Here is a 26,553-nt window from a genome sequence, read left to right as displayed (position 1 = left end):
TGCAGCCTACGCATGCTGATGCAGCTACCTACTTGAACTAAATAGTTTCATTAAAGTTCATTGTACAGAATGCTTCTGTACCCAGCTAATCGGCATTAGATATATCACACAACTGTGAGGGTAATCCTTATAGAGTATGAACATAAACTCCATTTGATATTTCATTGATTCTTATGAGTGTCTGGATGAAAAAATACAGCAATTATATGATTGATTGACTGTTGGAATAACAAATTACAATCATTCATGAAGCAGATGTAAAATACAAATAAACATACACGGTATTTTGTACATACAGCACAGTGTGGATGAGCTGGCTGAACAATGTGCAAATGTTTTAGCTAAAAAAATTCTCAACAATATATACTGTACTGGTTAAAAGAGTCTCAGCCTTCTCAGCCTAAGGTTGTTGAAAAGCTGATGGCACTGTTGAAGAACTACACATGGTGAATGAGTATGCTCTAGGCAAACTTTCACCAGAGCCATATCACTCAACAGACACTTTGTGCATATTTAAAGAAAAGGGCATAGAATGTATTTTTTGTATTTTTTATAAGAGCTGACAAAAGTCACAATTCACAATTCCAGTAAAAGGCATTTGAATTGGCATTCCCATCACAAAAACAAAACATTAAAGCAACGAGTCAAAATGTTATCTGAAATAGTTAAAAGAATGTAATCAGCCTAGCACAGTTCCACAATGTTGGACTTCTAAACATGAGATGTTATCATTGTTATTGGCCACAGCCATAACTCTCACACTCAGAGAAAAGAAAAATGGAAAATAGGCAGTATGAGACTTTTCTACATGTGGACTAGAATAATAGCCCCGGGGGGGGCTCTATCCCACAACGCGCTCCTGCATCTAGCTTTTGTTCTTACCACATCAAACTGAACAGATGGTGTTCAGCTTGGACCATTGTGACAGACACTAGCAGGCAGCCAATCAGGTGCTAGGGATCAGCTGACTCGCCTGGACAGCACCAGGTGCTCCCATCATATTTTGTAAGCGGAGCCTGGGAGTGCAAGTAATAGCGCTATGTAGGGGAGCGCTGGTAGTCAGAGGGAGGATCGCCGGTGGTGAGCTAGGATTTCTGCTGTTAGTCAACGCAAGACACGGGGCAAACGCATAGGGTTCAGTTTTACAGCAGTTGTTGAAAGAAATAGTAGCATCCCTTTTTGTGGATACTAACCAAAGGTATAGTCAGATTTCATGTTTGTCTGCTGCTCGTATCTCAACAGCGAATTATTGTATTGGTACCCATATACCCATCTATTATTCTGCCTGCGCACCCTATTTTCCAAAAGTGTGGAAAGGTTCTAGTTGAAGCATTTATGAACGGAGGCTGACATGCTTAAAAGGTGAGTCTTTTTCAATCATACTGTATACCTTTGGAAAGTCATTGATAAGCAAGCATCTTGTTTTTAGAAAAGCTGCATAATGTGCTGCAGGTTTGTGGGTGCTCTTTTTAGATAATAGACGTGGTAAAGAGCAGGTAACGATTTAATAGACGAATGTTGTCAACATTACATCATTTATTAAGACATGGCTAACATTACAGCATTGCACCTTACACCTAAACGCGTCTGTGAAAAAATAAATTCTGTTTTACCGAGATCTGGCACTTGCTGTGTTATGGACTGAAACACATTGCTTCGGATAAACGTGCTTTCTCCAACTGTGTAGAGCACTCACTATCGCAGTGAAGAAAATGTTAGGACTACACATGCGCTCCTTCTTTGAAAACAAGGGAAGGTGTTGCCACTTGCCTCTCAAGCAAAAGCGCATTTATCAATGTGTTTTCACATAGAAAAAAAATGCATAATGTTCAGATATTTCTATTCATATATAAATACTGATAATCATTTTAAAAATCTGGTATCTGTGAAAAACGCTTTTCATGCCTTTCAAAGGACAATCTGTAATAATATGCATCCTATCCGCACCGATTCTGTGCACTTGAAGCTTCGACATTTAGCCGAGTATTTCATGGGCCTCTTTTTGAACACTCTTGAGCCTCCGCTGTTATAATTTATTCATGAAGGCATCTTTCTGATATGGCACACTTGGGTGGAAAAGGACAGATTAACTAACACCTGACGTTTACAAGTGCCGCATTTTAAACTTGAGTGAAAAATCTGCAGACCTCATTTCTGAATTCCAATGAAGTAATTTTAAGTAAACTTTCGGTCAAGCAGAGGTATAAATGCTGTGCCGCATAGGTGCGATGTTTTCGAAATGTAAAATGTGAATTTTAAATGTTATTAATCTAAATTTGAGTTTGAAGGTTGAATCCTACCTTGTTTTTGCTCTGAACCACGTGCTGATTCTGTAAAATATGTGTAGCAACGGTCAGTTTTGGAATGGTTTTATAAATCTTTAAAGAAAAAAAAATACTGCAAAATTGGGTCCGGTGTCTACTTATCGTGTAAGACTCTAGTTCAAACTAAAACAAATCAGAATAGCAATAACTATATAGTATATGAAGGTTATCGACCATTTAAACGGATGCAGTGTGATTAAAACTTTCATGGTGTTCACAATAAATGTTTCTTGTCCAAAACTGTGTCTCAGTAAATGTAATATTGTTAAAATGATTAAGCGTCTGCAGATGACAGACTGCATTGTTAAAAACTTCAATTCACTTGTTAGGTCTCGCTTGAGCAAAACAGCAGCTGATGCTCGCTGGCTCCGTGAGCTGCTCTGTGGCAGTGGCTTCTGTGACCTGCTAAGCTCTGATTTGCATTCAAATGTGAATGTTCTGGCAGATGTCTCGATTCTTTCATTCACATGGAGGAATTCGAATGGACAAGAAGTCTTAAGAGAAACCGAAACAATAAACCTTCACAAGAGGAAGTTTAGAAAGGAAAAAAAAGTGGGAAGGTTGGGTAACTGTATTGTATTTGTCGGTCACCTTTAGCCTGACTCAAGGACAGCCCTGCCTTTTTTGCAGCTGTTGTGCGGGTGTAACCGGTTTTAAAAAACGAGAGCAGTCCTTCTGTTAAATTGTTTCATGTTTACTGACTAAATGCTGTCAGGTCATCAATGCAATCAATCCTTATCAAGAAGTTCTTTTCATGACATGTCTTTATTTTTCTCAATTTAATTGTGTGTCTTCATGCTTAGTTTCTAAGGCTGCCTTGCATTAATGGGAGATACACTCTTGACGTCATCTAAAGAACATAAGTTCTTGAATTGTCTCAAAAGTTGTGCAGCTGTGACTGTCGGTTATTTTGTTTTGTAATTCCATTAATAATTCAAATGCCTTCAAAACAGACTACAATAATAATTCAAAAAAATATGCAGATGATTGATGGTAAGAGCAGAAATACCAATGAATATTAGTGATTGACAATTGTATGTGTATTGAGTTGTGTGCCCTCTCAAACATCTTCTATCTCATTGAAATATCTAAACGTTTACTATATTGGCTTCTTTTTGATTGTTATAGGAGGTCTAGGGTTTGCACTGAAAAAGAAAATGTCTTGAGACTTTTGGGGCAAAGGGGGGGAGGAAAAGTTTCAGGATCCTGGTCTGGAGGTCATACTATGGATTCTGTTTGGCATAAAGCACTCTCGGCTTTCTCAGCTGGGAAATCGTGTGAATGTTCCTAGACAAAAGACTGCTGGCCTTGTGTGTGTGTGCAGATGCACTTATTTAAGTAGCTGTCACAGGATTCTGAGGCTCTCCACCAGCAAAGTGAAAAGCCCATTGAGGCCCAGAGGTCTAGTCCTGCCTCCTCACATTATTTCGGAGAGCTGGGGCATCATGACCAGACCACTGTTTTGTAGGGTATGAAAAGATTTGGGGTCGGGGTACAGGAGCAGCTGTTAGATTGATTATATATTTATAAACAACAAAGGGAAAGAAGAAGGAATGCCTTGTTTACTTGGTATTGTGCTGACTGGACAAAAATAACAATATGACTGTGGTCAGCAAGAATAATGAGCAGACAATGAGCCACATGGTGCATAATTAAGAAAATGCAGGGTGCTTGGGTTTGGAAACTATACTTTTCATTCTTCTTTCCACGAACAGTAAGGACTTTGCAGAGATTATGCGGAGTTTGGAGTTTTAGGAAAAAAATATAAGACATCATAAAAACAGGAAGAAAAAAAAACTAAAGGTGAATATCGATTCCCTTAACTGATAACATTCATAATAATAAGTGTTATTTGCAAAGTCAGTTTTATTATAAAGGCATTATAAAAATAATTTCTCAAATGTGTCATATTTTGACTAAATTTAGAATTTTAGAAAAACTTTAACCATTTTATGAAATCTCCCCCATTTTAGCTTTTGCACACTAAATAAATGACAAAACCTAGACGGTTACAGTTGCAAATGTAACACGAAAGCTGTATGTAGTATGCATTTAAAGAAATTAGTACATTGAAGGCGAAACATTGTTTTGTTTGCATAGTGCTTCAAAGAATAGCTTGTAGTTGAAGTTGTTATTCATAAACAGTCCTTTCTACTTGTGTTTTTTCATTTTCTGTTACATTAATCACCAACAGAAGACAGACACACTGCTCATCCAAATAAAAGAGATGCCCATGTTTACTAAAAAGAGGTTCCATTTACGTTAGTGCTCTAAAGAGCTCTTGCCATCCGAATTTTCTTTAAGTTTTTATCGCTGGCAATCTCTGATTTTCAGCAAAATAAGGACTGGCCATCAGCCAGTGAATCCAAGTTAAATTCAGTCCCAATCTTTTCTTTTTCATTGATGCCAACTTGTCTTTCCAAAAAATCAGCAGGTGGTGGATTCTTCATGGTTTTATGAAATTATTGGGTTTTGACCCAAATTTGTTTTCATTACTGTCAAACGTTCACATTTCACTTCACTTTTCAATTCTGCATAGATAAATATTTTTAAACGTAAAATAAAACCCAGTGTTTTTCGGTATTTCGGTGATAATTATTATTTGTCAAATCACTTTAAATCCTAGGAGTTTTGGGGTGTTTCAGACCATTGATCACTCAAATGTAATTTCAACACATGTAACACAAGTATTTCAATACTTGTGTCACAAGCATTCTTTCTGTGACACGAAAGTCAGGTTAGCTTTCTGTAAGCATTTTTTACAGTAGCAGAGTGTTAAAAGGACTTGCTAAAATCAGCATGTTTGATCCTTACAGAGATGACAGCTCTTTGGCATTGCTTTGCCAATGCAGTCAGCTATAGAATAAGAACAAAAGACTGAGTCAGTGATACAGCCTTCAACTTTGGAAGCTATGTGAGTTTGAAACAATTCCTTTTCAATTCATGATCATGTCATACATGTGTATTAAAAATAAAAAGTTAATGATTGAAAGGAGTTTTGAATAAAATTACGTTTCAGCCATTTGTGTAAAAGTTAGCTACAGAATTTCTAGTCCAAAATATGAATCTGTTAAGATTAAGTAGGTTGCATCTGCAATACAGCTTATAGCTGTAAAATAAGGTAACAGAGGAGGGGTGTTTAAATAAAGTGTACAAACTTTTCCATTGTGGATATTATGTTCAATCCTTGAAGAGATGTTAATACATTTGGTTTTCTGATAACATTTCTGGTGTTTCCTTTTATCCTATGTTACAAATTTATTCTAAATTGAAAATTAAAAGCAAGTGTGTTGAACGTCATTTCTTCATTATATGTCAGAAGTGAAAATCTTTAGAAAAGGTGTTATGGATAATACTTTTCACATCCTGCAGGGTTTATGCATACCAAGAGTAGTCCCATTATTTGCTAATATGGATGTATTTCATTTGATGACATGTAATACTAAAATCTCAACAATTAGTCATAAGATTAGTAACATTTCTGAGCAAATTAACAGCTTTATTGAAAGCCATTTTATTTTATACTGATTTTTTAATTGTCTAAAAATAACAGATAAGTGGATATTGGCCTTTTTTAGCATTTGCTATTGGAGAAAGATCTTATCATGTGTTAAACATTTTGAGCACCAGTAACACCATTAAAAAGGCACAAGAATCTGGATTAATTATTTTTGTATATGTACACTATATGTACATTTTATTTAGAATAATTGCAGTCCAATACTTTGTACAGTAACTCAATTTTAGAGAATACTCTTTGAAAAATTAGTTTGCAAAATGATATGATATCTATTTTATCTGGACAAGTAAACAGCTAGTCCAGAATAGTTGGTATAGTATATGCTATAATCTATTGTTATGTTAAGAATTTTCGAAGAACATTTGAAGAAAATCTTAAAACCAAAATGATGGTCACCTAGTTAGAATGCTTTAAGGATCGCAGCTCAAATTCAGAGACTGAGAACCATTTAACTTAATCATCTTAAGCCTTTATGTTTTGTCTTTTATCACACTAACTCATGTTAGAATATGATAAAGCAGCAGCAAATTTTGAATGCAGTGTTGCAGGTTAAGCCTGTATTCAGAGTTCATATCCATTATTCTGCTGACAGACGTGGTTCACACAGCTGTCCCCTCATTTGTATATGAAATGGACACAGTGGTGGCGTTAGTGGGTTGCCATAGCTACAAGAATAATACAAGCCTGTTGTATGCTTCCCTCAATACTCACTAATAGATAATAGTGACATTTTGAAAAAAAAAAAGTCAAATGTAAACTATATACAGTATGTTATTTGTTGTTATTTAGAATTATTTTAATACTTTCCCCTCTTTTATCATGATTTTTGGGTAATTATTGTATATGTGTTTCTGTTAAGACTGATGACCAACCACATTTTCTCTTTCATATTTTTACTATTTACTGAAATAAAATCTATGTATTTATGATTCAGTACTTATGCTGTATGAGCCTATAACATACATAGAAGGAAACATCAACATAAATAATATAAATACATGCGTTTCATATAATTGTCACAGTTTTTTCCCAAACTGTTTTGCTAGTTTATTTTTTTTACTTAGCTTTTCTAATTTTGATTATTTTAATTGCAGTTTATTTATGTTAAACATTACAGGTAGCTATGAAAGTCTACACTAATCATGCACATTTCCCACATAATTGTTTTAATCTAGTAAGAACACTGTGAAAGAAAAGGAAATCAATTTACTGTATAATTATAGAATTGCTACTGTATGCTTAAGCAATGTTAAAATTCCATTTCTTATGTTACTGTATCTGATCAATTACTTTGCATGAAAAATGTTATAAATTGAAAATTTTCTGTTGTTGTATTTGAAATGTATTGCTTAAAATGAGCAAAATAGAAATATTTGAAATATTTACATATGTCACTATTGACATACAATTTGTTTACTAAGATATAGGATTTTCATTGCACCATGCTCTCATGTACAAAAATATACAGTAACTAGCTCAGTATAACAAGCTGGTTCTTTACATACAGTACAGTTTCATAAAAAGCATTTATATGAACATTGGACATACAGTATCACTGCGCATTTCATATGTAATATACATCTAGTGAAAAATCTGAAGAGCTAGAAACAGGTTCGATTTCAGTTGACTTTGAATCCTTCTGGTAATCTGAAAACTCTCCCATGGAAGGAAATTTGTGCTTGGGAGAATGAAAAGGCAGCTTTTAAAACAAAGAAACCAAACTGTATATCCTCCTAAGGTGAAACCTCAAAAATCTGCACCATAAATCATTTGCCCAGCTTTGATTATTACAAATGACAGAATAACAATGACTGGACAGATAATAAAGAGTGTCCTTGGTAAAAATACAAGAGTAAGTTTCTTTTTATACAAGACAAATGACGGGATATTGAGGCATATAAAGTCTTTTACTGTATATTTTAACAGCTACTGCAAAATCAAAGTTTTAGGGTACAGCATTTTAGTTAAATATATTTGTATGGCATCATGGTGGAACACATCATCTGTATATTTGTATATTTGCAGGAAAACTAACTACTAAAAACATAAAAAGCTCACAAATAAAAAGAGGCCATTGGGCCCATTTGGTAATTAATAGCATGTTCCATACTCCCACATCTCTTTGAGTATAGAAATGGCTTCTCAGTTTTAAATGCACTTCCACATAGTTTCCACCTTTGTCCTCTGACCTGTGGTTCATGTTTCACTGTACATTCTGAACTGTGCCAGTGTCTTTGAGGATTTTGGATACTTTTATCAGGTCCCTTCCTAGTCTTCTCTGATCTAAAAGGTTAGTTTTTTTCAGTCAGAAAATCATTTTAGTATTGGACTGCGTCTGTCTGCAGATGATTCCAGAGCAGCTTTTTCAGAACAAGGTGACCAAAATTTTACATAATATTTAAAATGAGGCCTAACCAGGTAATTGTAACATACAGTAACATCCCTTGATTTAATTTCTACTCTTTTCATTTTATGGTAAAAAACTTTTGCCATTTCACGTTGTCTAGAAGATGTAAACAATGTTTTTTGATAAATAGTTTCTTGTTGCTCTTTTTTATTCATAGTTTATACTTTTGCTACCTGTATGCAAAACTACGCACTTGTCTACATTAAACTTAATTTTCCAGATGTTTGCCCAGTTTTGAATTTTATATAAATCTTTTTGAATTTGCTGCTACTGCAGTGTTTGCTACACCTCCTAATTTAGTCTAATTTGGAAAAACTTATAATTGACAAAAATGTTAACAATATTTGGATTTACCTTGGGATTGAAAAATACAGTACCATTCTAATGCTGATTTACCAAATATTTGTCTTATGCAGTTCTAACTGGGCATTTAAGTACTTTTTTCTAACTCTGTGATACTCTGCATGTAATTGTATTTGTATAGGAGAATCACTTTTCTTTCTCAGTTAGCAATTTGCTCTTCTTTCTTTTAGAACCAAGATAAACAATACAGCAATCTATTTTTTACATAGTGTATACAGAAATGGTTATCACTGTCTTTTCATGTTGAGGCTTTTTTCCTTAATTTTAGATATACTGTAGGTAAACATTTCTTTTGCCGTTTAGAAAATTGATTTAGGACACAAATTCTATCGTACAATAGTTAGATGAATCTTATACTGCACATTAAAATTGAACTGCCTGTGGGATCATGGTATAAAATGAATATCAATTGTGGCAGGCTTCCGGAGAAAAACATTTAATCTTCCTAATATCTGTCCATTCAGCGTCACGGAGAAGGTGGGAGTATAGTAGCTGTCCTTGTTGTTGTCCTCTGTGTTTTGTGGCAGATGCTCTTTGGTGCACCTCAGGTTCTTTCTTAGAAATGAACTGTAAAGGTGAAGGAGTAATTCCCACTAAGACTCACCATAGAACACTCCACACAATCCCAAGTGGATGATACTGTTGCTGTGTTTACTGTTACCACCAGCTGCTCACGCAATGACACAGATTAATATTAAAAGAGAGGATGTTCAAATCGACTGCCAATAACTGTGCTTCCTGTTACTTCATCTGCATCTTTTAGTTTTCTGTTTAAGCTGTGGATTTTCCCAAGCACGGTCAATTTTTATCCCTACTCACAAGCACAACAGTACAGAATCTAAAGCCACTGCTAAGGCTGTAGTAATCTAGTGTACGTGAGAGACTCTCTTCTTTCTCAGCATCCCTCTCATGGGGCTCACAAACACAGCAGGGATATAGAGAGCATCCCTTGTGCCTCTGAACCGTGTACTGTACAATATTACTATGACGTTGGCAGACTAATTTTCTTGTTTGCTCTGAAATATTGTTGAGTGCCTTGACGAAAATTTCTGAAGACTCACCCTTTCCTTCTACTGGAGACAGAACAAAGATAGTTCTAATGTTGCCATTTAAAATACATGATATCACCTTCAAATTATATTTTCTTCCAATTGATCTATTCTTATGTTCCTTCCTTTTTCAGTGTAGTGCTCTTTTGAACGAATGGTATCATGGAAATCGTATGTGATGTGTAAGAATTTCTTAAGTAATACATAATTGTGCGGGATTCTTCATCTCGATAGAGTTTAAAATAAGCTTAAATTTATTTATAATGCATTTATATTGAGCAGTGCCCATAAACACTAATGTTATTGGATACAAAATTGCAGTTGGCTGTTTTGCACATTACATCGAAGAAAACAAGCTTGATTTTAAATAGAAAAAAATATGTTTGAGAGTTATTTGCAGTGGAGAAATGTAAAATAAATCATCACATGTCCAAGGGAGACTAACAATGTAATACAGTAAATTTACATTCTGTAAAATATTTTGTCTGTAGATTTGGCTACAACACAAAGCCATCTGACATGGATGCACAATAAATGTCTTAATGTCTTAGTATTTCCTTAGCAGTTAACAGAATCCTGATGGACTTTGTGAACAAAAATTCAACAAACACCAAGCCAGCTTCAAAGCTGCAGAAACTGTATTTGTTGTATATTTATTGCTAATTGGTTTTGTATACATTATACACATACCTTTGTTACCCATCTGTTTTTGTATTTGTAATGTATGTGATTCTTTCCCAGATTTAAAAATTAAGGACTGCAGTATATACGGTATACATTAGGCCAATCTAAGATGCCGGATTCATTCCTTTTGTAAATTAATCAAATTAATATTAAATTATAATAATCCATTGGGTCAGGGTAAGATGAGCCTAAAATGGCAAACAATGGGCACAAGATAGGAACTGTTCATTTAAATGGGACAAAATTGTATAAAATTTTGGGAAGCAGAAATAATAAAATTGCATCCAGCCTTCTAAAGCAAAGGCTAAAAATAATCAGTTTTTAAGTTTTAAACCTTTCACAAGGTATTAGATATTCCCTTCGTACATTTAAGGCCTGGGTGTTGCAGATCCCTGAGAAAAACGTGACACACATACAGTAAAGTATTGTGGGAAAGAATGGGAAGAGATCCAAAAAATCTAATTGGACGCTGCTAGCCAGTTGATTTTATTTAAACTGCAGAGAGCTGTCAGGTCTCAGTAGCAGCAGTGGTTTTACCAGCCTGTCTCCCAAGGGTGGCACCCGTCTCCCCAGATTGGCAACGGTGGTGGGGCGTTTCGTCTTCTGGTGTTGCCTCCCAGAATCCCTGTGCTCCCTAAGCCACAGAGAACAGCCTGGGGGGGCACAGACTGCCAAGGATCCTGCAGTTAGCTGACTGCTTTTAACACAGTGGGGGCTGCTCCCGGGGGTGGAGAAGCTGAGCTTGCTTCTCATCTACTCCTCTGGAAACCCAGATTCATTCTGGAGCTGTAATTTGCTGCATTTTTATTGAGGCTGCAGCTGCAGAAACATTTCATGTTGATACAACCTTGTTCATCACAAGAGTCGAGGCAAAAAAGATAACACCATGTGATCTTACAAGTGTTATTCTGAAAGGCAGTGGATTTGTTGTGTGTGCATGTGTGTTTGAGGGTTGGTGTTGTTGCTTTCTATAATATACATGAGCTATAGAGCATTCTTTCCTGTATGTAACCAGGGAGGAGCTTGTGCACTCTTGAAACCCTTGATTCCCATTTAAAAAAAAAGGCAACAAAATAGGTTTTGTTATGCAATATTTCAGTTTACACCATGGAAAATACATTTTTATTGTTGTCCTTCATACGAGGACTACACTACAAAAGGCCATTTTCTGTAGTGATGTATTCAAGTGTGGATAAGAAACATGGATCAGGCACTGTTAATGAATGTCCGTGATCACCAGGAACTGCCTTCATCTATCCATCCATTTTCTTAATTGCTTCATCCAATTCAGTGTTGTGGGGGAGCCCAAGCCTATCTTGGCAAGCAACAATCACAAGGCAGGGAGCTTTCCTTCATTTCATTCTAAAAAATGCTTCAGAAATCTAGATTTATCTGTATGAACTTAAGACATCTGCCCTATCATATATATATATAATCTTACTTATGGTACAGTATATATTGAATAAGAATGTTTAAAAAATGTATATTTGTTATGCTGGTCGGGATAGGCTCCTGCTCCCCCATGACCCTCTATTGCATAAAGTGTTGAGAAAATGGATAGATGGATGGTATATTTGTTTTGATAAGTACAGGGCCATTAACACTCTACCTAAGGTACAAAGCCTGTGATTGCACACAGGAGACAGTGAGGAAGAGAAGACAGATTCCTCCAGCTCACCCATGATTGAGGCACTCATCTTTTAACACACCATCAATACAGTACCACAGCCTTCTAAGGCTCTTTGTAAGAGAAGAATTAAGCCTGATATCCTGGCTATATTCCATTCTGCTTTTCTTTTGAGGAATTTCTCACTTCTCTGCCTGATCTGTTGTGTAATGCAGCTGTTGGCACGCAATGGGTGTGCTGTGTCACCCAAAGGGGTGCCTATATTCAGTAATGGATGAAGTAGGTTCCATCATTTATGTACAGTACTTGAGTATCCTTTGAGATGAAACATTATATAAACGGATATAATCATTTTTATTAAATAAGTAGAAGTGGAGGTGTAAGTGTAAACGTGTAATTTCAATATTTACTGTACAGTGTAAACAGGCATCTGAATTTCCAACATTTTAATTACTACTGTATGTTTTTGGACAAGTAAAAAAACAAACAAATGTTTGCCATAATAAAAATAGATGACTACTGGGAAACACCACAGAGTAGGAGTTTTATTCCTTGTCTACTGCACATCGTACATAATATTTCTAGAGAGTGACATGATTAATATGTAACAAATCAACTGTTAAAAATAACACATGATTTCCAGCACTGACAGTGAGACACACAAATATCTGAAAAACTGTAATTAGAAAAGATTTGGATTACACATTTTTTGTCCCCTTCCCCAAATAACTATACCAGCAAAGCGGGCTTAAATGTGTTCAAGTAGGTAGCTGTGTCACACCTGAAGAATGCTCCACAGTGAAACATTGTGTCTTTTCTTTTCAGTATGGAATAAAACTTTACCTGTTCCTTTGCAGGCTTAATATGATTTTTTTTACTATTATAGATAAAACAGTTTCACTCTCTATGGGAAAACTGAGGTGTGCAGATACAAATTTGCGAGACTGAAAAGATAATTCTCTTTTGCATCAGAGTTGTGAAAGAGAAGGCTCTGATTTTCAGCATTGTCATTAATCCCCTCTGCAAAAAAAAAAAACACAGACATTGTTTTAGCAAGTGTGTGAAATCTTTTTTTCGATCTAAAATAGGCAAAACGAAACAAAGGCCATCTCTCTGACAATAAAGAAGAAGCAAGTACTTTATTGTTGCTTTGAAGAAGCTTGCAATTACAGAGTCAGCGGCTCTTATTTTAAGATAATTTTTGAGCTGTTCTGCTTTGAGTGGAAACAAGGTTTATTGTGGTGCCATGAGGTATCCTGCTGGGATTGCGTTAGTCAGGATGGTTAGAGAGGATTCAAGCCCCTGTCTTCCTGGCGTTGCTGACATTTTAAACTATCTCAGTGCCAGGTGTTTGATTTTTACGGACTAGCGTGAACACACCAATTTGCACGGTCGTCACCTTTGATTAAAGAGCTCAGAGCTGGAACCCACCAAGAACAGGCAACCATGAAGGCCCATGTCACTCTCTGGCTCCCAGGAGGAGGTGAAAAAGAAACAGAGGTATTCTTCATTAAAAGCAGAGTGATCACAACAGATGTATTTGGAAATACATCTTACAATCACACAAACACCTGTTCAGAGAGAAGAAAACACTTAAGTCAAACTTTATTTAAATTCCAGATTTCTGCACGTTGGTATGGGCCATATGACTCAAAACACAAATGACACATTTGTTTTAAATTTTTTTTTAAAATGTTTAGAAATACTCCTTGTTCTTGTTATCAAGTCCCAGAACACAATTTACCTATTTTTAGATTTTAGTATGATAACTAATTTGCAATTGATAGTGTTTCAGATGTATACAAATAATTTGTAAATTCAAAGGATATAGAGAACACTTTGTAAATATGTGTTGTTCTTGTTAAGCAATTTGTATTGCATATGGATAATATGCTTAAATGTTGACACATTGTGTTGTACTACACAGTTGCCTAACTGTCCACTAGACACCAAACAGTACATCTAATATCGCTTATTACATAAACAGCTTTTAACTATTACCTAAGCAGTTTTTGGGGTCACTGTTTCATCTTCAAGCATCTGTGAATTGTTTAAGATACCTGCAAACGCATGATATGTCTATCATGGCTTCTTAATTCTAAATCCATTGCAATTTATTCTGTATGATGTTTAACAGCCAGTGAGTAATACCGTTGGCATTAGAATTATTAATGTAAAACCTTCATCAAGGGCTGCTTACAAGGGTTTATTCATGATTGTATAATACAGTAATTATAGAATTTAAGCAATATAGAATACAAAGAAAACAAAGTACAGAAAGTTGAAGTAGATATGGTCAGGTGAGCTCAGAGGATGACCCAGAGGCTGATGAGAGATGGAACCCAGCGCAGTGCTGGACCAAATCTAGATCAAGTAGTTAGTTGGTGAATTGTGTATGAGAGAACATAGGGAGAGCTTCTATTCATAGTTCAGATGTTCTTTGGAAAAGAACTGTGTGTGTTGCAGGTTCCCTCCTCCCTAGGTGTGTTTATTTTTACTAGAACAGTTTGCATGCATTATTAGCTTTGTGGTTAATTGAATTTTGGCTCACGGATGTGTGATAGGATCTGCAATAGGAATAACTTAACAGTTAAACCAGTTCACAATGTGAGAATATTTAATTCCCTGATGACAGGGTGCTACTACTGTATGTCCTGGCTTTTTTTCCAGCTCACATATGGCCACACGACAAAAGAGCGACAGTGGCAAACAGCAGCAAAGCAATTACATAATCATGCATTGAGCAGGCAAATTCAATTTTATGCCCATAAGTACCAAGTACCTCCACACAGGATGCAGTTCAAGTCACATGGGTGATTCTGACAAGGTATGGGGTCACTACCAGTTTTTCATGTCAGATTTCCTCTTCAACCCAATTCCTACTTCCAGTTCTATGAATGTAAAAATGGATTGGAAGTGGGGATTGGTTTGAAAAATTGAATCAAAAGTGTAAAATTGGAAATGACCCCTAACCTTGGTTGAAAAACCCAACTGTGAAATGTGCAGTTACCAGCATTAGTCTGGTCTCCCTCAAGAAATTACTCAATTAAATTTTAGATTCACTTAGTTGCTTAACCCACCAAACAAGCAAGAGAGACCAAATGTCTCTCTCCCATTTACAGTCTTTCTTATGTTTCTTATGGGTTTGATAAAATATTTTCCTGCAGACACGCCATAAGAAAGAGACATCTTTGAAACCCAATTTGAAGAAATACAGGTATGAGGCATTTTTGTTGTAATTTTGTGATTTAATGGAAGAAAATCCCATCTTGCTCTAATGCCTGATATTGGAAAGCATGCTGACGTCTGGTAAACTAGAGAAAATAGATTTGTTTTTAAATTGCAATGGGAGATCTTTGCAAGAGTTGCTATTTAAGTCATATACGTAAGACTTACACCCATGGAAATTATCTTGTAATTTTGTGAATCTTGGAATTGTACACCTTCTTGCATTTTGCAGCTTCTATCATTTTGTGCGGTGTTACTGTATATTGGTCTCGATGACACATACTGTACCTATATCATCCAGGTGGATGCTGCACATTGGTGGTGGTGGAGGGGAGTCCCCATTACCTGTAAAGCGCTTTGAGTGGAGTGTCCAGAAAAGCGCTACATAAGTATAAGCAATTATTATTATTTTTTTTATTATACAAATCATATGTAATACACTGAAGAACCTTAATTTAAAATATAAATGGTAGATGCTAATGAATGCGAGACAGAAATGAAATATGTCTACAGGATTTGGTGTGACTCACTCTAGTTGAGGGAATGGCTACACACAACCCCCCTCACTATTGCGAGGATTGAGCTAGGGAGCTGCTACAAAGGTGTAGATGGTGAGGCAGGGGTGATGTGAGAGAAATACACACACTGTATGAGGCAATGATCTTATAGTAGAAGCAGATTTCCTTTTTGTGGGAAAGAGTTTAAGAGATAGAGGTTTGGATGAGGTAAAATGTTTAACTTTCCACAAGAACCATATACAGAGTAGAAAAGAAAGGGTTTCATTTAAAAGATCATTTTACTTTGACCATTGCTTCAGGTGTTATTCAGCTATAAAATAACATGCAATAAACCTCAAACTTTGTAAAGTGCCATTTTATTTCATTATCTTTTATATATAATATAATTGTGAGTTAATAATTTATATATTTACAAATGTTTTTTTTTTATCAATGATAAAAAGGGGACATACAAATAATTATTGCTTCATCTCTCACAAAGCAGAAAATCGTAGTCTGTACAATTTAAAAATACTGCATAGCACTCAATGGAATTCAGTGCTTCAGAAATATTGCCTCTGTCATCTAAATATCTTGCAAACAGTTTTTCTATACTCCAAAACTTTGTTCAGATCATTTGTCAATGTATAAATTCTCCACTGTTATTTCAGGCTCTATTTTTAGGTCTTTTCTCTCTATCTTATGAAATAAGAAAAGGGCAGAATGTTCTGCATTGATCACTGCAAATTATGATGCTCTGTTTTTATTGTTGTACATGGGCTTGGTCCATATGTCTTTCAGAGAATAAACCTTTAAGGTATAAACCAATATGTTCAATGTATACTACTGAGTGTTTCATATTTTTACAGACTGAAATGTAACCCACAGGTCAGTCACAGGATTTATATAACTTAAATCAATGTGCATTTTGCATTCTCAGATTTACATGAAAAAAGGATTTAATTGGAAGTATTTGAAACCTATAAAATCTGCAATGATCTACAGTATGCAGCAGCTTTTCACTGGTTGGAAACTATAGGAGCCAGTGATCGGGTGGACCTTAATGTTACATAAAAATCTCTTCACATTAGATCCACATTAGTCTTAATTATAATTAGTGGGGATGTAAATGTCTTTTTGCGGGAAAGAAAGTCTTCTGAAATAAGCTAAACATTTTTTGACATGGACTTGAAAGATAACTGCTTTTATTCAAGACACTAGTCTGATCAGGTCAGGTTTGTTGCCATACAGATTCCTATGTTCATTCTTTCCAAATCTGCCGAGATTTTATTCTTTTTAAATTTGGCTTTGGTTTCCTCAAAGTTATTAAGTGCATCAGTATAAATCTGTTTAAGTGAACTGGCAGCTTCCAAAGTCCTAATTGATATTGTCTAGAAAAGAAGCAATAGGTGGTCTTCCAATTTGGCAGAAGAAATTCTATAGGAACTTCTTAACATCCATAGCATTTCAGTTAACTACTCCAACAGGTCTAATGATTAAACCCTCAACACAAGTTTGGAATTGTGTCCATTTGCAAAGACCTGTCAGTTCAATTTTCATTAAAACACTTAAATTGAAATCATTTTTACAATGAAAAAGGCAAGAAAAATAAATCAATCTAATTAATTCTGACAGGGGCATAGTTAAAATTGTACACACCAAAGGTTAATTTATATTAGATGCTATTTACAAAAATGCTTAGCGTAAAGCAGAGAAGACTTTAGTTACAATTGACAACTATTATATTGTCATCAAAGTGGAACCTGTACTGTTTCATACAATATAAATGTGACGAAAAGCGAGATGATACATTCCAAAGCTCAACTGATTTTTCTCTACATATTTTGTATGTACGTGGGTGAATTTCATTAGCTGAATATTTTTGCCTTTAAAGAAATGCCCAGTTTTCTCTTTCACATATCTGGCTTTTTACAAGCTCTATAAAGAGCCCAGTATATTTATATGAAACTGGTAGCATACTAGCTGTCAGCCTTTGAAGACTGCAAATCTCTGAGGGCTGACTGTAGCTTTAGTACGTACACCCACTGACTCCATCTAACAAGAGCTTATACCTAATGAGTAGAAATAGGTAAAAACGTTAAATAGTTCACATACTCTGAACCATAGGGGGAAAAAATCTAAAATGGAGATGAAGGAAACTAGATCAAGGAAAAAAAACAGGTGCTGTGATGAAGCTTGCAGAGTGTAAATGGAACAGAGACCAGTTCAGTAAAATGTTAAATGAGATGTAAAGGCTTTATTTTTTCCATAAAGAACATCCTTGAATATAGTACATGCAGAAAAAACACATTTTGTCACAAAACTCTTGATTCTATCAAGTAAAGTTACATAAATGTGCTGCTTTAACAAAATCTATCAAGCTAGAAGGGGAAAAGGGTTGCAGACTGATGGATTTTAACCTTATGGTTCATGTTTCATGTTTGAAGGTGCTGAAATCAAATTAAGGGTCATAGCTACAGTGTTAGTAATTTTAATGGAAAAGTATGTTTTTGTTAGCTTTTGCTTGAAGTGTGAAAAAGGAAATGGTGGAGGGTAAGATATAAGTTATTATCTGCAGTTAATTCTGAAGCCTCTGAGATGTAGAGTAATTTAATTTTTTTGGAAATCTTTAGACATTTATTAAGGTATTCTTAGTGACATGGATGTTAACGTCTGATACAACAGCCTTTCATTTTTTTTCTATATTCTACACAATATCAGATACAGTATGTTAATTATTCAAAGACTGTCTAATGCAATAAGCATTCCAGATGTGCATACAACTAAAGACTGCATTTTTATAGGGCAATTTTAATTTAGTCTTGTCCCAGGTGGTCCTAAGAAACCTTATAACAGAAAACCTTCATGTTAAGCATAAAGCAATGAAAAGATTGTTGTAAATAGAGTTTTGATTCTGCTACCTCTCATTTTGAGGGTGGCTAGAGCTTATAGCTAGGAAAAGAAAAATAATGGTTATGAACTTTTTTATGAGTAGATGTGTTAATGCTGTTTTATTGTTATTTGTTTCCACAAGGCCATTATTAAACTGGGCCTTTCCTTGAAACAATACCATTTTACCGTATTTCCCAAATACAAGTTATGATGCAATACTCTGATCGATAGAGCAGAGTTCCTAATCATTCTTTTGAAAACAGAGTATATCTGTTCAATTCAACAATTTCCTGGACATTCTCCATTATGATGGCAACCAAGTAACCTTCTCCAATACTTCCTCCTAATACCCTCACATGTTCATTCTGCAGTTGGCTGGAACCTGCAAACCACAGTAGCCATTCGTAATAGGGGCACAACAAAAACATAATGAAACAACAAATGAATGTGTCCGATTAGGGCCGGCCCCTGGTATAGGAGAAGTAGGCAACTGCCTAGGGCCACGAGGCTTGCAGAGGGCCCCCTCAATGTACAACACATTTTTTTTTAATCACCACGTTTTAATGTGAGCAAACAATTCCCTATAGCACCTCTTTCTGTTGCTGCTGTGGACTATCCTAATGAAAGCCCAATCAAAAACTGACCTATCATAATTTAGTATATGTTTCTGAAGGGCAGAAAAGAAGAGTGAAATAAGCAATCTCAAACCGGAGTTATGCCAAATAGAGTCACTCAAATAATGCATTTGTATTTCATTTGGTTGTGAGTCTCTCAGATAACTGTAACTAGCGAATGGTAGATAAGCCACATTTTCAAGCTAGACAAGCTAGACACATAGACTTATGGTTATGTGAACTATTTTCTAGTAAAACACTGGAGAACTACACTAACCCCGAATTCACAGTTACTACATCGGACTGTTTGATGTGCAGGAAGGCTATCTGTCCAGGAACGGCACATATTACATAGTGTCTATGTTATTGGGCGTTAACATTATTACGATCTTGTTTGCTCAGTTGGACCAATTCCTTGCAGTAGTTTATCCTTATACTTACTATCGTTATACAACTAGGACTATAGTTATAGAAGTATGTGCTTTCTGTTGGTTTTACAACCAATTTTGTAAGCACTAGTCAGTGGCATGGTTGCAAGATTTTACTTGGGTAGTTGAAGTTAACACATTTCCCACAATTGTACACATGCCATGTGAGTCACCTGGCTAAAAATTGGCACCACACAGCCAAACAAAAGCATGAGAGCAAATGTGCAGTACAAAGACTGTTCAGTTTGTAATCAGTTTGAATTTCAATAAACGGGGGTTTTGTAAACCCAACATGTGGCCCTTCAGGTTGCAGTTACTCTCTCACTGACAGCGGCAGGAGCAGACAGGAGCTTTTCAGAGCCCAAGTTGATTAAAACATACCTGAGGTCAGCCATGGCACAAGACCGTCTCAGTGGAATGGTCATAATGAGCATCAATCATGCATTGAGACAGCTACTATCATATAAAGATGTAGTTGATGATTTTACCTCCCAAAATCTAGGTCAATTGATGTCTTGAACGTAATTTTTATATGTTCCCATCTGCTCAGACTTACTTACATATTTACTTCTACAATTCCTTTCTACAAATACAGCCATTTGTAATTTATGATTTACTATAATTTTGAAGTAACTGAGATCTTGTTTATTGTTATTAATGTTCCTGTTTATGACTTTCGATATTAAAATTTGGGATTCTTGTTCTTAACTTATGATGTGTTCTTCAAAGCTGGTTAATATGTTTTCTAGTTATATAATTCATTTATTTAATTGTTCTAAATAGTACAATAAGGTTGTGTTGGGATAATAATAGTTGTGTCTGTGCAAATCGTGATAGTGAGGGGCACCTTGCCAAGATCTTGCCTAGGGCTCCCAGAAAGCTAGGGGCAGCCCTGTGTCTATTACATGAACATACGCTTTGAATGGTATTATACAGCAACACCAATTGTTTGTTTTTTTTCAAAATGCAGTAATATGCAAACATTGGGGGGGGGGGAGTACTCAGTTTCAACACTTAAAGAAGGATCTCATATTTTAAAAACATTTCCCCATAGCAGACTTGCCACTTGCATCGTATGTTAACGTGCTGCGCCAAATGGTTTAGTCAGCACCATGCCATCTGCTGTAACAGGTGCCAGTGTCACTGCATGAATCAGATGCAGTCCAGCAAAAGCTACACTCAAGAACTGGGAGCTGAAAATACATCTTGGTCAACAAAGAATGAGTTTTTTAAATGTGATTCCTTTTCCAGTTATGTTTACAAGTATAAATGAATATCTATGGGCAATTTGGCCAGTTTTCTGATTATACAGTGTAGCACATGGGGTCCAGTATAGAATAAGGGCCTGTCAAATCAACACTCTATTGACAAACTGCCACACACAGTCACCTAATTTGTCATCTCATACTTTGCATCTCCAGCTATGTCTTTTTGTGTTATTCTTGTGGAATAGACTAACACAAACTGCTGAAATGGCTTAGCTCAAATAATGTTGACTGTAAGTGGGACAGTAATCATGTGTCATGCCTCTGAGAATTTAATGCTTCTCCTGACAGATGCATTGAGTCCTAAAGGGGGTAACTCAACCCTGAGAAAAAAATATTCTGTCCACTAGCTGTCTCTCAAATTTCTCTGATGGGAAAAAAAAAATCTTCATAGTTCTTTTTTTTTTACATTCACAATTGTGTCTCTCTGGATTATAAAAGCTGTCAGAATTTATACACTGGGATCTTGTCTCATATTAGACGAGAATAAATTCCATCTTGTTGCACGATTGACTCAAAGTGAGAGGGATCTAAACAGAGATTTCAATTAAAGTATCTACGATTCCCTCTATATTATTAAATCATTGGATATCTACAGTTTAAACCAATTTTACTTATTTTTCGAAAATTTCGCTATCATTGGCAGCACAGGTAATTGCATGAGCACAGTCCCAAACACAGCACCAAAACAAAGCCAGGTCTCGTAGAAAAACTCCAGGATTGTTGTTTATTACACCCTTTTAAATCCCGAGGCATAAATCAGAGTAGGAGTTTCACTGAAACTGAGGGCACACCTTATTAGGCAATCTTACACTCCTATAAACTTGTCAAAACAAAATTCAGTGGCAAGGTTACAAAGGAAACAAATTTCTCACCCCTTTTTTCCTGTTATACCCTAGCATGATATTTTGTCACAACAGGAAATTATATGTAGTTCGTTTAAAAATTTGACAGATGTTGTTACGCCATGACTTTTGTTTTTCAAAATAAAAAGTTAAATCATTCACTTCCAATTAGTATGTACGAATGTAAAAATGGTTACAAATGAGAAGAGGCTATTCATCCCATCTAGACAATTTGGCAGTTGGCAGCTAATTGATCCTAGGATCTCATCCAGGCGAGACAGTGAAGCCATTTTCCCCTGCTTTTATTATGTTTATGTAAATGATCAGGTAATAACAGCACTGTCACTCTGCCCATTACTGGGGTAACATTAGCGGTTATTAACATTATTACATTAACTTTATCATCTTCTACATTTTTCATGGCATCAGATTTGTGTGTCTTTGGATGTAACCATGTGTTAATTGTTTATGTTCATTAGATTATAATGGGAAAAGCAGTATTAGAAACACTTGATTGTAAGCTTGAAAAGAATATAGGCCACAGGTTAATGTAAATAAGCATATTGCTCTTAAGTGCTAACATTGAGAATTTGCCACAGGACATGGTATGTTTTTATCAACTCTGCTACCTTCTGTGTGTATACAAGTTCTTCATAACGCTTTAGCTATATCAAGTTCTCCATTAATGTGGCAGTCACATATTCTAAGTTGCGTGATGATCTAAGATTTCATGAACATTCTTATCATAATTCTGCATTCATTTTAGTCCAGTACTGGGTCAATATTGGTAATTCAAAATTGGTAGAGATAAAAAATATAGAAAATATTATATTGCAAACATATGCAAAAAAAATCTCCTAAAAGAATAGCCATCATAACTTTTTAATTCCCCTAAGAAGGCTCAGGCAAGAAAAACAATATTGAAATTTACACTGACAAGATTGTAAGAATGATTATACCATGAAAATTGAAAACAAGATGTTCTTGAACTACGGTGGAATACTTTTAAAATAGCATGGAATATTTTGCACCTTTTTAACTGTACAAATTATAACTTGCACAATGCCTGTATGAAATATAAATTTAACAATGCCTAAGGTTTTGCGTACCTTTACAAACGTGCATAATCTTAAAGTATCTAGTAAAATTTAGTAATACTGTAACACTTTGTGAGCTTATTAAATAGATTAAATCCCCAAATCAAGATTTGTGTAATGTATACAGCATATCTGTCTTTTAGGTCGAAGAACAACCTTGCAAGCATAATGATTGGACAAGTGATTGTTTCAACGTGTATAGACCTGTAAATGATAGAACAAGCTAGGTGTACATAACCAGCTTTCCGAAGTGAAACTAGTGAAAACTAAAAATGAATGATTAATCATTCATTTTCTCTTAATTGCCTCATGCTCCACTCTATGCACTCAAATTGCTTAACTTGAGCACTACCGTTTCCCTTAATTATTCTCCATAAGGCCAATTGGATTTATGACTACTTGTATGTCTTTTAATACACAAGATAAGATTAATGAGAAACAGAAGCTGCCCTGCTATGTGAGTCATGTATCATACACTAAAAAAAGTGTAATGGGTATCCTTATCTGTTTTGCAGGTACATTCTCCAGTTCTGATTTTACGGAGTAAAGTGAGACAGAAGCTTCTTTTGAGCACCTGCGTACAAAGAAGACAGTTGAAACAGAGACTGGAATCATTTTCTGCTGTTCAGACTTTCACCATCATTCTCAAAGGGCAAGATATTTGGTGGAAAAAATCCAAATGAACTTCTCATTTCTGTGTTAGATTGCTCCTAAAATACAATAGTAAAGAGACCATCCAAACAAAATGGCAAGTGGGGCATTTTTTTCACGCCACTGTCAGGCCTTTGTGGGCCTGCTTCTGTTGTCTGTGATGGTGTCTTCAGTGCCGAACGGTGAGTGCCCACAATTGTGTGTGTGCGAGATCAGACCTTGGTTCACTCCCCAGTCCACCTACAGGGAGGCCACAACTGTGGATTGCAATGACCTTCGCCTTACCCATATCCCTGGCAACCTCTCCACTGACACTCAAGTGCTGCTTCTGCAGAGCAACTACATCGCCAAGACCATAGATGAACTGGAACAGCTTTTTAACTTAACAGAGCTGGACTTGTCTCAGAACAACTTCAGCAGTATCAAGGATGTTGGCTTGACAAACCTCACCCAGCTTACTACTCTTCATTTGGAGGAAAACCAAATCATGGAAATGCCCGATTACTGTCTGCAGGACCTTGCAAACCTGCAAGAACTGTATATCAACCACAATCAAATCAACACCATAGCGGCGAAGGCTTTCTCTGGTCTCCGGAACCTCCTGAGGCTCCATCTTAATTCCAACAGGTTAAAGATAATTGACAGCCGCTGGTTTGAATCTACACCAAACCTTGAAATTCTTATGATAGGTGAAAATCCTGTTATCAGCATCCTGGACATGAATTTTAAACCTCTGACTAACCTACGCAGCCTGGTTCTTGCTGGAATGGACTTGACAGATATTCCTGGAAATGCTCTCGTGGGATTAGACAACCTGGAAAGTCTCTCATTTTATGACAATAAGTTAGTAAGAGTTCCTCAGCTTGCACTACAGAAAGTTCCAAACTTGAAATTCCTTGATTTGAATAAAAACCCTGTGCACAAGATCCAAGAAGGGGACTTCAAAAACATGCTTCGTCTAAAAGAACTTGGTGTGAACAACATGGCAGAGCTGGTCTCCATTGATCGATATGCACTTGACAACCTTCCTGAGCTGACTAAGCTCGAAGCTACTAACAATCCTAAATTGTCCTATATAAATCGCTTAGCATTTAGAGATGTACCATCTCTAGAGAGCCTTATGCTTAATAATAATGCACTGAATGCTCTTTACCAGAAAACTGTTGAGTCCCTTCCCAATCTGCGCGAAATAAGCATTCATAGCAACCCACTTAGGTGTGACTGTGTCATCCAGTGGATGAACTCTAACAAAACCAACATTCGTTTTATGGAGCCACTGTCAATGTTTTGTGCCATGCCGCCTGAATACAGAGGACAACATGTGAAAGAAGTCCTGATGCATGACTCATCTGAGCAGTGTCTTCCAATGATCTCCCATGACACTTTCCCAAATCATCTAAACCTGGATATTGGCATGACTGTGAATTTGGATTGCCGGGCCATGGCAGAACCTGAACCAGAAATCTACTGGGTCACACCTCTAGGGAATAAAATTACAGTGGATACCTTATCGGAAAAATACCACCTTAGTAGTGAGGGGACTCTTAAGATTTCCCACATTCAGATTGAGGACTCTGGCCGTTACACATGTGTTGCACAGAACACAGAAGGTGCAGACACAAGGGTTTCCACTATCCGAGTGAATGGAACCCTGCTGGATGGAACTCAAGTAATGAAAATCTACGTCAAACAAACAGAGTCCCATTCAATTTTAGTGTCCTGGAAAGTGAACTCCAATGTCATGACATCCAATTTGAAATGGTCTTCAGCCACCATGAAGATTGATAACCCGCATATAACGTACACAGCCAGGGTGCCGGTTGATGTTCATGAATACAACCTGACCCACCTACAGCCATCCACGGAGTACGAGGTATGCCTGACCGTGTCAAACATTCATCAGCAGACTCAAAAGTCTTGTGTCAATGTCACAACCAAGAATGCAGCTTTTGCATTAGACATTTCAGATCAAGGAACCAGCACTGCCCTGGCTGCTGTAATGGGGACAATGTTCGCCATTATTAGCCTCGCTTCCATTGCAGTGTATATAGCAAAAAGGCTGAAGCGGAAGAACTACCACCATTCCTTAAAGAAGTACATGCAGAAAACGTCTTCAATTCCTTTGAACGAGCTTTATCCCCCTCTTATCAACCTGTGGGAGGGAGACAGTGAAAAAGACAAAGATGGATCTTCAGAAACCAAGCCCACCCAAGTTGACACAACAAGAAGCTACTACATTTGGTAAACCCTTGGAGACTTTGCTTCTACTAGCAAAGGAGCACAAAAGACACACTTTTGCTTTTTTGGTGCAAAAGTAAGAAGTTGAGAATTTTTTGTATTTTCAGCTTTGCTAATTTGTGGCAGAGTGGTAAGGATGTAACGATAATTCAGACATTTTTTAGTATAGCGTATCGCCTTCTTTTATGGGTTTTTTTGACACTCAAAATGGCAGCTTTATTTAGCTTCCAATACTTCTTAGTTGCTGTGCTTTATTTTTGTGATGCTCTCTTTTAACTGCACAGCTTGGATATTTTCAAGGACATCAAGGGTCAGCTTATGCTCCAGTAGTGGCTTGATTCATTTCTTCAGCAGTATTCTTTGCAGCCTTTCTTTCTCTTTTTTGTAAAACAGTTTAACTGTTGTGCACTGAAACCCATTAACAAGTTTTGTCTATGAACTGAACACGCTGACAAAGGGGGATTAGACTTGATATACTGTCTATTGAATAATGTTAGCAATTGTACTGTAATGTTGTATCAACTATAATTTTAACTTTTTTTCTCAATTTCATCGAGGACAACAAGCATTTTTCATTTAGAACTAGTTTGCAGATATGCGTACTGTAAACAAGCAATAGAATGTGAATGTTTGATAACATAACAGTTTAGGAAGGTAGTTCACTAAGCTTTTTTTAATTACTCTTGATTATTCTTTTTTAATTTGCTAGGTTCTGTAAAATGACCACTTAATTTTGATGTGATTTAAACACACAAAATATGTTGTATATCGAAGATGAGACTAAAATAAATTACAATTTTGTTCTCATATTTTTTTTATATAAA

The 26,553-nt window shown here is 36.1% G+C and overlaps 1 protein-coding gene across 1 annotated transcript; it reads left to right on the top strand.

Moving 5' to 3' along the window:
- The first annotated feature begins 992 nt into the window (after positions 1-992).
- On the top strand, positions 993-26,553 carry lrrn1 (leucine rich repeat neuronal 1). The gene is made up of 2 exons (XM_088636457.1): positions 993-1,362; positions 23,356-26,553. Exon 2 carries the CDS (start codon positions 23,586-23,588, stop codon positions 25,734-25,736), a length of 2,151 nt encoding a protein of 716 aa, XP_088492583.1. The 5' UTR covers positions 993-1,362; positions 23,356-23,585; the 3' UTR covers positions 25,737-26,553.

Source organism: Lepisosteus platostomus, chromosome 6, assembly GCF_059453375.1.
Source record: "Lepisosteus platostomus isolate fLepPlt1 chromosome 6, fLepPlt1.hap1, whole genome shotgun sequence".
Taxonomy (NCBI): Eukaryota; Metazoa; Chordata; class Actinopteri; order Semionotiformes; family Lepisosteidae; genus Lepisosteus; species Lepisosteus platostomus.
The sequence above is the reverse complement of the archived record's forward strand: the minus strand, read 5'-3'. Positions and strand labels throughout refer to the sequence as shown.

What these genes read in the sequence shown, in the direction of transcription:
- lrrn1 (XM_088636457.1), top strand. Translation starts at nt 23,586, where the DNA reads ATGGCAAGTGGGGCATTTTTTTCACGCCACTGTCAGGCCTTTGTGGGC.